Genomic DNA, 15,106 nt, shown 5'->3' on the forward strand with positions numbered 1-15,106 from the left:
GGACCAGAGCATCCTCATCCCATTGCTGGACCAGAGCATCCCCAGCCCACTCAGGACCAAGGCATCCCTGTCCCATGCAGATCTGAGTCTCCTTTTTCCCAGGTCAGCTGTTTCATCAGCTGCCCATGTTGTTAAATATCACTGCTGCTTGATTCAGGTGACTAGGATGCAGGCTGCATTTGCTGATTTGGCAGGTTAAGGGAAAATCCTTTCTTTTATTGAAAAAGAGTGGGAGCTGGGCAGAAGCAGGGGAGGTTTTGGGAGGGAAGTGCTTTCCTGCCAGGGATTTCTTGGCTGATCAGGGCTATGTGCTCCAGGAGTTTGATCCCTGCTGTGGGTTGTCTCATGTCCAGCAGCTGGAGAACAACTGATCTGGAGCTTTCAGGTTCTCGGAGATGTTTGCCCTCTCCGTATGGATGTAGGGATGCAGAGCATCGAGCGAGGGCATCCCTGTGCCTCCCTCTTCTCGCCATGCGTGGTGGCATCCCCCACCCCCGAGGCTGCCGCCGCCTTCCTGGGGCGGGGAGCCCGGATTTGTCTTTCTAATGCCTCAGTCAATGGCATCGATTGGGCTGGAGCAAAGGATCGATCGTAATTTGGTCGGAGGGCCCCGGCGCCGGGTGCGAGAGGAGTAATTAGAGCAGCAGAGGCGGCGCGGGCCGGGAGGTCGGGCCGGCCGCCGGAGCCCATCGCCTGCGGAGGGACAGACGGACGGACAGGCAGCAGGGAGGGCGAGGGGCTCCCGCTCTTCCAGCAGCCGGGATGTCCCTCCTGGCACCCAGACCCCTCATCCCAGGCTGGCAGGAGCAGGGTGTTCGCATTACAAAGGCATGAATGCTGAAGCTGGGTGTTTTCCAGCTTTCCCTCTCCACTGGAGCAGCCCCTCCAGCCCCAGAGAGCAATTTCTCCCAAAGTGGGTGCTGGGAGTTGCCTGCAAGGGAGGGAACCCACTGCATCACCCAAAGAGAGAGTGACAGGGGATCCTGGCAGGAGCTGGCTCTTGCTACAGTTGGGCAAAAATGGGAAAATTTTTCCTGCAGCCCAAGGGAACGGCACCAGAGCCCCGAGCTGGGCTGCAATGCAAATCTCCCCTTGGCCTTCCAGCCTGCAGCTCGCTGGCAAATCCCACGCACACGGCTGGAGCCTGCTGCTTTCCCCAGCCCTGCCTTCGCAGGGGGCTGCGGTGAAATAGGCTTTCTCCTCTTCCCCAGCAAGAATTATGGACCATCTGGATTTCAAAGGCAGCTGCTTTAATTGGAAACTGTTCCTTGCAGTGGGAAAGGAGGGGGCCCGTGCCTGACAGACACCCCCAGCTTTGTCCTCCTGTGCTGTCCGTGGCGATGCTGGGGAGCCACATCCCAACCGATGTCTGCACACAGCTGGGCTTGGGAGCATCCCGGGGGTGGTTCCCAGAGTTGGGTGGGTGGAAGGGAAGGGAGAGGAGGATGTAAACTTGGGGAAAAGGTCAGGCGTGCTATAAATAAGTGGCATCCGGGGAAAGAAATGTCAGTGTGCAGCAGCAGTGACATGCCAGTGCCCGAGATGGGGAGGGAAATGCTGTCTGGGGGATCAAATCCATGGAAATCAGGGATGATGGAGGGGAACTCTCCCTGAATCTGGTGGGTCACAGCGTGGCTGTGGCGCTGCCCAGGTTCTTATTGGGAGTGCTGATGCACCCGGGGGGATTGGGGCACACATCAGTCACAATTCTCCCAGGCTCTCAGCACTTGGAAAGTTGTTCTGCTGCTGTCTGACAGGGAAAACAGGCTGGGGCTGAGGCTTTCGAGCTGCTCTGCTCCCAGGACCATCTTCAGTGAAGGCAGATAGATGGAGGAGAGCTTTCCATGGTCCTCCTGCCCAGGCTGGGAGCTTGTGTGTCAGGAAGATGTTGCAGGAGTGGGCGAGGACCCTGGAGGGGGGCAGTTTTTTGGGATGGGGGAGCATCAGCAAAGCAAGGTGCTGTGCTACCCATGCCCACAGCTTCTTCAGGGCATTCCCTGGAGCTCTGCCGGCCTTCCAGGGGAGCGAGGCGTGTTCCTGGGGACTGATTGCACATTTGTCCCCAAAGAGGTCTGACTCGCTGCCGAGTCATCTTCCCGCAGCCCTGTGAATGCAGGGCTGATTGCTGCCTGGCAGGGAGGGAGCCTGGGGAGGGGGAAGCTGACTGGGAGCCAAGCCCAGCTGCGGGAAGCGATGCCGACAGCCGCTGCTCCCGGGCCGGGCTGGCTCGCCGGGCTGGTTTCAGCGGCAGCTGAGCACTGGCCAACTCGTCTCGCTGGTTTGTGCCCGTCCCGATGAAGGGATGCTTTGGGGAGTTGTGTGTCCCGGTGGTGCAGGACCCCCACATCCCCGAGAGAGCCCTGGGGGGCTGTCACCTCTCCCTGTGTCCCCCGGGAGTGCCGTGGCAGTAAGGGGTGACCCGGGGGCCCCTGGACCCAGGCTGGTGCCACTGTGTGACTTCTGGATGGGGATTTCCTCCTCATGGCTGGCTGTGGTGCCACCTGCTCATTGCACCTTCATCCCCAAGTCTCTCCTGATCCAGGGAGGGTTTGGGGACATTGTGGTGATGCCCCGAGCTTGGGAGCCTCCAAAGCCACCTGTCCTGAGCACTCTGTCTCCTTCAGCCCTTCATTGTGGCATCTGGGCTGTGCCTGGGTGACACACACGAAAGGGCAGAGCCTCTTTGCACTGTGCCTGGCCTGTGCAGGAGCAGACAGCTTGGAGGGCTGTGGCCTCGGGCAATCCTGTTACAGGTTGTCAGGCTGTTGTTTGTGGGAGTTGAGGATTTGCCCACCTGCTGCGGGGCAGGGAGCAGCAGGAGGGGGACTGGGGCTGGAGGGACATGGGGGGTTCCCTGTGAGGTTGGACTCTGCTTCCCCCATCCATGATGTAGCCCGGTTTTGGGGTATGACTATGGGAAAAGTGATCCAGCAAGGGATGGTCTCTGGCTATTGGATCCTCAGACCACCCTGAGCCCCCCAACCCAAGAAGATCATTTTGAGGAAGGAGAAAAACAGTAGCTGGTTCAGCCTGGGCAGGGAGGTGCAAGGCTGCAGACCCAAGAGCCATCATCTTCTCCCCTTGAACAAAGGCGGCTCTGAGGCTCCCCTGCCTCTTGGCACTGCACAAGAGCTCCCTTTTCTCCGGCAGCAAAAGCCTTTTCCAAGCCCGGCCCCCCTCCTCTGGAAGGCTGCAATGCTCTTCCCTGCCCTCGGCCAGCCCAGCCTGGCACCTGCCCCCTGTTCCCTTCCTGGGGTGCTGTGGGGTCCGGCGTGGTGGGGACCCCGACAGGCTTGTCCCCTCCTGCAGCACGTGCTGGGGGGGCGATGCTTGGATTGCAGAGGGTCCCGCACCCCGGGGCTCCCTGCCTGGCACCAACAAAGCTCCTGGGGGAGCAGGGCTCGGGATGACCACCAGCCCCCCCAGTCAGGGTGGGACTGGGCTGGGCTCTGGCCGCGGATATCGCGGAGCCCGGCACGGCAGCAGCGAACGGGGAAAGGAGAAGAGCTCCTGCGCCGGTAATTACGGACGAGGTTGATGCCACATGATCCGGGGACGTCAGCAGAGTGTGTCACAGCTGATGACACGCTGCATGTGCAGGGGTTGGAGAGGATGCCGGGGCGAGAGGTTGGAGCTCCGGGACACGGCGTGTGCCCCACAGTGCTGAGCCAGCCCGGTGACCTTCACTGAGTCACCGCTCCTCCCCAGCCTGCCGGGGCACCTCTGCCGTGCCTCAGCCTTGTCCCGCTCCCTCCGGGGGCTCAGCTGTCCGCCATGGCCGGATCCCCGTGCCTCAGTTTCCCCCGGTGCAGGGAACTGAGCAGCTGCCGCGGCTCCGCGCCTCCCCCAGCAAGGAGAGCGGCACGCTCCTGGCTTTTCGGGGATGTTCTCGGGGATGCCAAGGCAGAGTGTGGTTACTCATGGCGATGACAGTGCTGATGACAAGTCCCGCAGCCCCCAGGAGCACGTGCTGTGCCTGTGCTCCCGCGCAGGGAGGTGTGTTCCCGGTGCCAGAGAGCCCCAGTGAGTAATGGGGTGGGCGGCAGTGCTGGGGTGCCGGGGGGGGTGGTGCTGCCGGGCAGGAGGGGGCTGCAGGGTACACTCTGTCATCCTTTTAGAATGGAGGGACGACCCCCACCGGCCCCAAGAGGGGTGTGTCCCCCATGGGGCAGTAGGATGAGGGGCTACAACACCACTGTGCTTGTAGGAAGGGTGAGATGGGTCCCTGGGGCCACGGTGTCCTGCTGCTCCTTGCTTGGGGGAGCAAACACCGGGTCACGGTGGCTGCCGTGGGTCTGGGGGCTCCCACCGAGAGCCAGCCCAGATTTGCCCCAGCCAAGATCCCACGGAGCAGCACAAGGCTTCCCCCGGCTGGTGTTGGGACAGGGATGCTCCATGCCGTGGGAAGACATATTTTGGCTGGAGAAACAGGTGATGAGATAAGAATGGGGTATCGCGTTACCACAGTCGGATCTTTCTTTGAGGTTAACAAGACAAGACAGACAATCGCTGCTGCTTGATCCAGGGAGTGCTGTGTGAGTGAGTCTATTAGTGGGCTGATGAGTAATTAGCTCTGTTGGAGACCTGCTAACGGGAGGAGAAAGTTGTTACCGTGACTCAACTGACCCCTCTTCACACAAGTTTAGTGTGTCTTTTCTGAAATACCACAGGTGGATCATTCCACGACTTGGATGTGCAGCCAGGAAGGCATGGCAGGATATTCCTTGTTTGCCATCTGGAGTCACGCGTCGGTGATGAGCCACCGGCGAGGGGAGAGGGGACGAGGAGGGAACGAGCCTAACCCCAGCTGGGCGTGAGTCGAGCCCATCTGCCTGCTCGTCCTTTGAGGGGGCTTGTTTTGGTCTTTCCAAAGAGCAGGCTGGCTGTGCAGGCAGCGACACTGCAGGCTGGCTCAGCACTTCCAGGCTCAGCTCCCGAGTTTTCAGCGCTCCTCCGGGCCCCTGCCCTGCTGCTCTTCCTCGCTGAGGTGGCAGGGATGGGGTGGGCTCTCCTGGTCCCCGCACAGAGAGGGGAGGACGTGACAGCTGGGCCATGTGGGATGTTGTGAGACACCAAGTCCCACTTTCGGAATGTGGGCCGTTCCCTCCGAAGTACAGGAGGCAGCTCTCCCGGGAGATCAGGTGTTGTGAGACTCGTGACTCCACCATGCAAATCCTGGAGGCTGTGAATAATCATGTACTTGTGCAGGGAGACTCAGCCCCGCGTGGGTTGGAGCATCCCTCGGCCAGGTGGGAAGCAGCTGGGTCCAGATTCCTGCTTTCCTGGACTGGTCACCAGCAGTGAGGAGTTAGAGGGAGAGAAGCACTAATTCATACCTTGGCAAGTCCCATTTTCAGGTCAGCCCCTCTCTGTTGCTGAGTATTTTTACTGTCCAATACGAAGTCCGATCCAGAACATTGCTGCTCCAAGTTCTAGAATTCTCTGGGTTTCCAGCCTGAGTGGTAGCTCATTCCCACTTTTCTTGTGCCATTTCCCAACCCAAAATCTATGTCCCTGATCCTGAGAGCCAAGCCCCAGGGAGATGGCAGCAGGGCTCAGCCAGGGCTGCATCTCTCCCAGATGAATGTGTGTGATGGGGAGAGCTGCATCCCCCAGGTCTCTGGTGCTAGTCTGAGAACTCCTGCCTCATCTGTCAGAGCTGTTTTCTTTAAGAAAGCAATGACATTTTTATCCCTCTTGTTAGGCAGAGCAGTGAATTTATCAGTGGGCAGCTGTCAGGTGGCTCAGCTGGGCAGGGTGGGCTCTGCTGGCCGTGGCTGTGTGGAGGGCAAGGGCATCCCTGGGTCGGTAGCACAACACACAGGTACTGCTCAGGTCAGCAAAACGCTGCTGCAGGAGCAGCTCCAGCTGGAAATGTGGGGCAGGAAGGTGCCAGCTCCAGGGTGATCTGCATCCCATGGGAACTGCAGTGCTGTGCCCTGCGGAGATGGGGACAAAACACTTGTGTGGGTCTGGGGGTTGTGCTGCTGGTTTGCTTCCAGCTCATGCCCTTGGCACAGAGGGCTGCCTGCCTGCCTCCCATGTGCTGGGCAGGAGGTGGCCATGGCCAGGGGCTGGGGGGCTCCTTGCCGTGCCACTGATTCCTTCACCCGCTCCCGGCTCTGCCACCACAGACTGACGTGCAAGTACAAGGAGTGCCCTGCTCATGTAAATAAACCCAGCTATAAATAGAGAGGGAGAGAAGTGTGAAAACAGTGGGGAATGGATTTCATGAAACCAGCAAATTAGTCTGGAGAAACAAGGGTGTGAACTGACAGCCATGCTCCAAACCAAGCCCATATTTCCAGTTTCTTGAGGGATGTTGCTGGGTACTCTGTGCTGGGCTCGTCTTGGGGATGCACACACTGGGGTCAGGGCTGGGTCCCCCCATCCACCACAGGCTCCTGATGCCTCCTGGGTTGGGTTGTGTTACCATAGGTGCCATCAATGCCCTTAATTATTTTTTTCCCCTTTGAAATTGTGGTAAAACCCAGGTAAAGACATGGAGATGATCTGACTGGTGACAGGGACTCCAGCCAGACCAGAACGCATTGTCTCTGTCTGGCTGAGCGAGGGCAGCTGGAGCTCTGCCAGCCTTGGGCTGGCTGCTTTGCAGGCAGTGAGTGATGGCTGGGATTTTTTGGGTGCTTTGAAGGTGGCGGGACCGGCATGAGGAGGGTGCTGGCCAAGGGGTTTTGCCCTCCTGGGCCACTCCAAACCAGACTTTCAGGAAATAGGAGAGCAGCTTGGAGAGCAGAACTGCCCCAGCAGAAGGGTCAGCCTCAGCTGTGCCAACCCCCTGTGCAGATCTGCAAGCTTTCATTTCAGGCCTCAGCACTAGGAGCTGAGTCAGGCTTTTATGAGGTCTTGGAATTTGCTAAGGAAGCAAAGTGCCCGGGAGCTCGCGTGAGCTGGGGCAGGGCTGGGGGATGCTCTTGCCTCCTGCCCAGGGCCGTGCCAACATCTGATCCTCCGGGAATGTAATTCCGGGCAGAAGCTGTGGGATGTTTCTCCAACTCCCACATCCTCTGCAAGAATTGGGGTTTTTTTTGCTTCTTGCCTGAACGTGCATGGGAAGAGGTGGGAAGACCAGCAGCTGCTCAGACCTCTTCCCAGATACTCTTCCAATGGGCAAGGGGAAGACAGTGAGTGCTGGGGACAAAATGATGTGTCCCCCACTCTGTGCGACCCTGTCCCCTCCTGGGCTGGCTGTCATCTAGGGGAAGTTCAGTGGCCCGTTTTCCATGGCTGGCACGTTCCTGGGGGAGCCAGCCCGGCTGTTTGCCCATCTGGCATTGCCAGGTCTTTGCAGGGAGGATGGGTGGGATGAGATGGGGGAGCACAGGAACGCTTCCTGTTTTCTGCCCACTTTCCATTGAAACGAACCCAAATTCTCTCTTGTCAAGGGGGCTGTTCCCAGCAGGGGACAAAACAGGGTGACAAGGAGCTGTTGTAGTGGGCAAATGGTGGGGAGCAGGAACAGGGGAGTGGCACAGGTGGCGCAATGACAGGAGGAGGTGCTACAGCTGGTGCTAGAGGTGACAATGGCACTGAGCGGGTGCCAGGTGAATGTGACACCAAGCTGTGGTGGTGGCAATGAGGTGACTGAGCAGTGAAGGGTGCTGGCAGAGATGACAGCAAGCTGGTGCAGGGGGCAGGTGACATATCTGTCCCAGGCTGTGGGTCGATGACCCTGGACCTCTGCCAGGGCACAGATGGTGGCAGCTGTGTTACCCTGAGCTGATGTGCACTACAAGGCTGTGGTGGCACCAAGCAGCTGGCAGGGAGGTGACCCTGAGGTGGTGCAGGGTGGCAGGGACAGATGGCAGAGCTGATGTGGAGCTGGTGCAGGGGGCAGGTGGCTCAGCCCACGGTGGGGAGGTGACCCTGCCTAGTGACAAGCTGTCATTGGCGTGTCAGAGGAGCGGTGTATGGCAGAAGGGGCAGGTGGCATCTGGAGCCAGGGAGGTGACACTGCATCAGGGGAGGGGGCACATCCAGAGACAGGGAGGTGATGCTGAGCTGGTGCAGGGGGCACATCCAGAGACAGGGAGGTGACACTAAGGCTATGCAGGGGCACAGCTGGGGACAGGAAAGTAATGCTGAGCTGGCACAGAGAATGCATCTGGGGACAGGAAGTGACACTGAGCTACAAAGTGATGCTGAGCTGTTGTAGGGGGCTCATCTGGAGACAGAAAGGTGATGCTGTACTGAGGCAGGGACACATCTGCAGACAAAGAGGGAACGGTGAGTACATGATAGGGAGGTGATAATGAGTTGGTGCAGGGGCACATCTGTGGACGGGGAGGTGGCACTGAGCCAGTACAGGGGCACATCTGGACACGAGCAGGTGACACGGTACCGGCGCAGGGGCCAATCTGGGGACGCGCAGGTGACACCGATCTGGTGTGGTGACACATCTGGGAACGGGGAGGCGGCACCGGGGCGGTGCGGCGGCACATCTGGACGCGGGGAGGTGGCGGGGAGGCTGCGCGGGGTCCCAGGGCGGCGCGGGTCCCGGCGGGTGTCCGTGCGGGGAGGTGACCGTCCGGCGGAGGTGACCGCGCCGCTCCCGGCAGTGCGCATGATACTGCGGCGCAGGGGCCCCGTGCGCGCCAACCCACCTTGAACCGGCCCGGGCCGCGGCGGCGGCCAATCACCGCCCACTCCGCCGGGGCGCGGCCAATGGGCGGCGGGCGGGGGCGGTGCCGAGCCGCTAAAGGGCGCAGGCTAGGCTGCACCGCGCGGCGGAGCGCAGGTGCGGCGCGGCGCGGGGATGGGCGCGGGCATGGGCGCAGCGGCGGGCGGCCGGCCCTGAGCCGCCCCTCCGGCCCCGCCAGCCCCGCCGAGCCCTGCCCGGCCACGGCCAGCCCGGCCCGGCTCCGCCCCGCCCCGGCCGGGCCGCCCGGCGGGCGGAAGATGCTGCGCACCGGGGGCCGGTAGTACTATGATTTGGTATGTGGCCGCTTTGGTAGCAAGTGTGCTCGGCGCCCGCGGGCTGCCCGTCCAAGGTGAGTGCGGCCGCGGGGTGTTCTCCGCCGGGATGAGCCCGGGAGGGGCGCGCCGGGGTCTGCGGGGCGGCGGCGGGGCCGCCTCTGCATATGCCCCCCCCCGCCTCTCCCGGTGTACCGGATGCGGCGGGAGGGATGCGCATGGACCGGGAGGGATGCGCGCACCGGCGCGGGGGGGGAGCGGGCATCACGTCCCGGGGAGAGGGTACCGAGAAGAGGCTGGGGAGGAGGGTAGGAGGGGGAACTGCGGCTGCGAAGGGGATTTGCGGGGTTCGCGTCTTCCCCGCTGCCGGTGCGGGGACCGAGCGCTTCCCGCTGCGGCGGGGCGCTGGCGATTCCTTCATCCCCCGCTGCCGGGGGGAGCCGGGAGCGCCCGGCGCATCCTCCCTCCCTCCGCAGGCGCTCGGCGGGGCTGGCCGTGACCTCCCTGAGGGCAGCGGCTGCAGCTGGGGAAGTTCGGGAAGCCGCGCTCCCGGTGCGGCGGAGCCTCTGCCCAGGGGCTGGAAATTCCCTTTGGGAGAAGGGAAGCGGGTGCGGGTCCTGGCGGGGGGCGGGCACGGCTGGCTGAGTGTCCCCCTTGATCAGGGATGGGCAAGCTTTTCTCCGCATTCGAATTTCTTCTCTGATCCTGGGGAAGCGCCTGCGGCAGCTCCGGGGGGTGCGGACAGCGTTTGCCCTTCCCTGCAAGGATAGCCCGGCCGGGCAAGGAGAAATGCAGGAGGGATTTGTTGCCTTCCCCTGCAGCGCCCCGGCTGCGGGTTTGGGGGTGACTTTGCTTCCCCCCCCCACCGCTCAGGAGAGGCTGCCCTCCTTCTCCCCCCACTGCAGGCTGGCTGCTGTGCTGTGGTAAACTGAGGCACAGGGTTGTCCAAGGTCAGGACGGAGACGGCAGCAAGGAATAACCGTGATTTTCCTGCTCTGGCTTCTTTCCCTTCAGCTGCCAGCCCCTTCCCAGCCCTCCGAGCCATCCCTGCAGGTAGAGGGGAGCTGCCTGTCGCTGGTGCAGCACGTCCCCCATTTCTGCCGCTGGTTCCTCGCTGGGCACATGATTATCCCTGTGTCCCGGTGGTTCTTTCCCGGGATGAGACCCTGGAGCCGTGCCCTGGGTGTCACCCACCCTGCCCATGGGGATGCGGTGGCTGCCGGCAGCAAGCGATGCCTGGCTGGCAGCCACCACCACTCCCCTCCCCGTGGCAGAGGGGACGCTGCCTCGGGGGGCACGGGTGGGCTGGGAAGGGGCAGGTGTCGGGGTGCTGCAGCCCCCCCAGTTCACAGCCCTCCTCGAGCCTGCTGGGTCGCATCTGTGCCATGCCACAGTCCCTTGTCCTCCTCGCCTGGCAGGCGGCTCCTGGAGGCAGGGGTGGGGGTGTGTCAGGACGGGGCTGTCCTTTCGCGGGGGTCAGGATGGGGCTGCCCCGTTTTGGGGGTACGTAGCCCCTCTTACTGAGCCGTGGCCGGCTGCTGCCTGCCTGAGCTGCGTGCTGCAGTGTGGTGAGGCAGTGTTTGCAGCAGCGGCTTGTACAGGGATGCTCTGCCGGGGAGAGGAGCCGAACAGCTCGTTCGGCACCTGGGAACTTGGAAATACCCTGGAGCCTCTCGGATGGAGCTCCGGAGCTGGTGCTGGATTGGGTGGGTGCCGGGAAGCCCCGGCACGGGGGGTGCTGTGCGTGTGGAGCAGCGTGTACGTGATGAATGAGCGTGCCGTGAGTAATGCGTGGGTGGGTGCCGGGGGAGGGGGTGCTGCGGGCCGGCGTGGCCCCCGCAGGGGCAGGGAGCCCACGGGACTCGCCCCAGCTGCTGCAACCCTTTGGTCCCAGCACTGTCCCGTCCTCATGGGGAGCTGGCAGCCCGCATTGCTTGGGGACGAGGCTTTGGAGGAGAGCTGGGGCTCACCGTGTGCCGGTGCCCTCCCTGGGGGTTTTCCTCTTGCCGTGGCCTTCCTCCCACACCACTTCCTCCTTGTTGAGCTGAGAAGTAGCGGTGCTGGCCCTGGACAGCCTTTTTGCCTGGCTCTCCAAGGGCTTTCCAGGCGTTAATCGGCTCAGAGAGGGAAGGAGGGTGCGTTATCCCCTCTTATGGCATGGGGGAGGAGAGCCAGGACGTGACCGCGCCAGGAGTGGGTGTCAGAGGAGGGATCCGGCCTCCTGGCATTCCCAGCAGTGCCGTCACACCGAGGGGCTTTTCCTCCCTCTCCCACGAGTGTGACGCTGTGGCATCGTGCAGGGAGTGGGGATGCTCGTGGATCTGTCAGGAGGGTTTGCAGAGGGACGATTGGGCTCCGCCAGCCCCGGGCGCGCGCTCCGTTGGAGAGGTTCCCTGGACGCCGCGGTGGGCGATGCTCCTGGCGCTGACCTTGGCCGGTTGGAGTGGCTCGGTGTGGCAGTGCCAGCGCTGCATCCCCTGCTCGCTCCTGGCGCAGAGCTCTGGGGTTTTGCCTCTTTGGCCGTGGAGGAGTCTGGACTGGGAGCCGCTGGATTTGGCACGTGCAGCTTTGGCCCCGCTCTTTTCTGGCAAGGGGATGGTTTGGCACCGGGAGCAGCCAAGGGCGTTGGCCGGGCTCCCATTTCCATCATTCCCTGGAGGTTTTCTGCTCCTCTGGACCTGTTGGATGGGAGCGCGCGGGGCAGGGAGAGACGTGAGCGTCTCACTCGATGACTTGGCATGCCGGAGGGTCTTTGAGACGATGTTTTGCCGGCTCAGTTGCCTTTTGACTTGGAAGATGCAGCTTTGCTGGTGATGGGTGAGCCCTGCAAGTTCCTCTCCAGAGCTGTGGCAGGGTGGCACAGCTCCCTTTCACCTCTGGTCCCCTGTCTTGGAGGTCGTGCCTTCATGCTGGACGAGAAGCCCCGCAGATGGGCAAGCAGCGTGTCCAACCCCATGCCGTGCCGATGGAGGAGTCCTTCCCTCTCCCTTTCCCTGCGGTAGGAATCTCCCGAGCCGGGAGCCCTGAGCGACCAGCTGGCCTTTGGAAAAACAACTCCCTTCCTCCCGCTCCTCCATGGAGAGGCTGGCGTTGGTGGGAGGGCTGCCTGAGCCAGGAACAGCGTGATTCAGGAGCTGCTGGCGGGCAGCTCGGAGCGCTGCCTGCATCCCGGTTTCCTGTTGGAGGACTGTGAAGGCACCGGGATGGTACCCACTGCTCCATGGGGAGGGTGATGCCAGCCTGCATGGGGGTCCTGCTGTGATGTGGGGCTGGGCTGCGGGCACGGCACCCTGGCAGCGCTCTCCGGCTGCAGGAGGTCTCCTCTGGGATGGGCTTGGTGCTCCAGCTCCCAGCACAGCTGTGTGTTCAGCCCCGTGGTGTGCACAGGGAGCTCACAGGGAGCGCACAGGTAGCTGCTGGTCGTTGCTGGGAGATGATGCCTCCCACGAGGCAGCTGCCAACACCGGATGCTCAACACCGGGCGGATGGCGATTAGAGGGAGGGGGCACAAGGGACCCCCAGGTAGGTGTAAGGTGACCTTAAGGGAGGAATTTTCTTTCCTGCTTCATCTCCATGCCTCTCAGAACATCACCCTGTGCTCTCACATGCTTGCTGAGCTGCTGCCTGGCCAGGCATGTTCCCACCTGTGCCATTCCAGGGAGCAAGGACTCGCTGTGGTGCGACATCCCATGCATGCATTCCCCTTGGGATGCCCTGGCAGCTGCCTGGCTGCCTGGGGAGGGTGGTGGTGATCCCACAGGGCACCCCTCATGCCCAGGAATGGGGTTCTGAGTCCCCATCTCGCTGTGAATGGGGCACCAAGCCACCCCTCAGAGCTGCTAATCCTTCTCCTCCCTGGCCCCGTGTGACCTTGAGGCATGTCACTTGACCTGCGCGTCGCCCTCCATCCATCTGGAAAATCGGGTTTAAAAAGCAGGAATTGCACTGAAAGCCCAGATGCTGCTTTCCAGCTGGGGGAGGGGGTGAGGGCTGCGCTCCCAGCCCCAGGGCTTCCCCCCACCAGGAGACAGGCAGATGCTTTTGGGGGGCTCTGGATACCCCAAGATAGGCAAAGGGACTGGGTTTGTAATGGGGGGTGCAACCCCCACTGAGATATTTAGGGGTCTACAGAGGTGGGGGACTGGCAATCTCCTGGCACCCCACACCCTGCCCTGGCAGCCGGGGTCCCTGCAGCACATTGTCCCTGTCCCCCACCCTGGGCTGCAGTCGCTCCCCTCTTCATTTCATGGTGATGGCTGCCTGCTCTCCTTCCCTGCTGGCCTCCATATGCCACGCTGGTGGCCTTGTCCTCAGAGATCCCTGCCATATCCCTCCTCCACCGATGGGAGCGGGATGTGTCAGAGCACATCTCATCTCGGCTCACCAGGGAGGGGAGGTCTGCAGGCTCCAGGCCTTGTGCCTGCTCCCTCAGCCATCCCCATGGGGGCACAGGGTGGGGATGAGTGCCAGGGATGTGGGGCAGCATTGGAAATGGATCCTGGTGCCTCTGTTAGCAGGCTGCAAGGCGACAGAGGATCAGGACAGGATGCCCTCTCTGCCCCAGGGCATGGGTGTCCACTGTGCCAAGCAGGAAAGCTTTCCCAGGCGTTAATTCCTTTGGAAACCTCTCTGCCGTGGCCATGTCCTTCTCAGAAAGCACCTGCAGGAAGGGTCCCGCTTCAGCAAGTGCAGCAGAGATGCTGGATGCCTTCAGCTTCACTGGGTCCTGTGGCACCTTCTACCTCTGCCCTTGGGATCAGAGGAGCTGGATGCCCAGATCCAGGTGAGGGTCTCCCCATCCTTGGCATCGCCATCCTGGGGAGCCCCGTGGTGGCACCGTCTCAGTGGCGGCAGCCTTCCCTCCTCTCCCTTTGGGATGCTGTTCAACTCCACCTCCGCATCTTGTATTCTTGCCTCCTGGCACGCGGCGTGCTTTTATTTTTCCTGGATCTGCTTGGATGACGAAGCCTGTTGATTACTTGTTTTTCTTTACGAGGCATCCCCCATCTTCACGTGAGCTCCTGCACCGAGGCGGATTTGGGGGTTCGCATCCCTGCTGCCGCTCCCTGATGTTGACCCTGTTTCCAAACCGCAGATTCAGCCTTGAAACCTCTCTGAACTTGGCTGGGAAAATAAAGTGGGTTTAAAAATACCTTGTCTATTTGTGCTCTGTTTCTTCTGGCGTCTGCGGGTTGTTTTCAAGCGTTTCCCTACAAATGTGGGGGTGAGAAAACACTTTGAATTGAGAGCTGCAGTCTCCATTGCTCGCTTTCTTCATGGTCTGAACTTCGAAGAAAAACCTGGTCAGGGTTGGGACCACAGGGCTGATGGGTTGGGAAGTTGAGGAGACCCAAAGAGGGGTTGTGAGACATCTTCCCATTGCCTTCCCGGTGCTGTGGAAGTGGGGACAGGAGGACATGGGGCTGGTAGCAGGGTGGGTGGCAGCTGGGGAGAGCCGGGGGCCGGTTCTCTGCCGTGGCTGCCAGTCGGCCGTGCGCTGGGGAGGTGATGCTCAGCCGTGCGTGCAATTCCCCACCGGCCTTGCGATCAGACACCGGCGCTGTGAGCTGCCGGGGATGACCTATTTTCCTGAGCCCGGGCAGCCCTGGCCAGGCGTGGGTCCGGCAGAGCGCCTGGCTCGTCCCCTCCCCAGGGACGTCACCCAGTGCCCTGCCAGGGAGCCACTCAGGGCATCCTGGCGTAGGGTGACTCCCTGGCGCCCGTCCCCAGGGTGTCAGGGTGGCCTCTTGGGCAGCGAGCTTGCTCCAGCTGGGCAAACATCAGCATTCCAGGCTCCAGTTGCTGGAGAGGTGCTGGAAACCGAGATTCCCTCTTGGTAGCCGGGGAGCTGGAGCGCTGGGGTAGGTGGGGGGCTTGGGAAAGGGGTTTGGGTGCTGGAGCTTCCGTTTCCTCTTGCTGGTGGGTACAGGGTGTCACTTTGAAGGGGACGAGGTGCTGGGGACCGGCTCGCTCGGGCGAGGCGGCCGGGGAAGCGCGTCCTTGGATGCTCTTGAGCAGCACGTGATGGCTCTGTCCCCGCAGCAGGGCCATGGGCAGGGAGGGGGCTCCCAGCGCAGCCCCCCTCACCCTCCCGGATGGGCACAGCGGGGTCAGGACGGCTTCTCCCAGCTCAGTGCCGGGGTGGCAGGGGAGGGCTGACACGGTCCCTGCT

The 15,106-nt window shown here is 62.1% G+C and overlaps 1 protein-coding gene across 7 annotated transcripts in view; it reads left to right on the forward strand.

Annotated features, from left to right (window-relative positions):
• The first annotated feature begins 8,876 nt into the window (after nucleotides 1–8,876).
• IGSF9B (immunoglobulin superfamily member 9B) overlaps nucleotides 8,877–15,106 on the forward strand; it is a 45,627-nt gene continuing 39,397 nt past the window's right edge. For 3 of the 7 annotated variants that reach the window (XR_004500227.1, XR_004500226.1, XM_015649867.2), the window contains exon 1: nucleotides 8,877–9,011. Coding sequence is in view for 5 of the 7 variants with exons in the window: in XM_015649867.2 (XP_015505353.1) it covers nucleotides 8,948–9,011 (64 nt within the window). In the remaining 2 variants the exon portion in view is untranslated. The remainder of the gene's footprint in view (nucleotides 9,012–15,106) is intronic. The other 4 variants (XM_015649861.2, XM_015649864.2, XM_015649866.2 and 1 more) reach the window with 2 other exon arrangements.

This window comes from Parus major, chromosome 24, assembly GCF_001522545.3.
Source record: "Parus major isolate Abel chromosome 24, Parus_major1.1, whole genome shotgun sequence".
Taxonomy (NCBI): Eukaryota; Metazoa; Chordata; class Aves; order Passeriformes; family Paridae; genus Parus; species Parus major.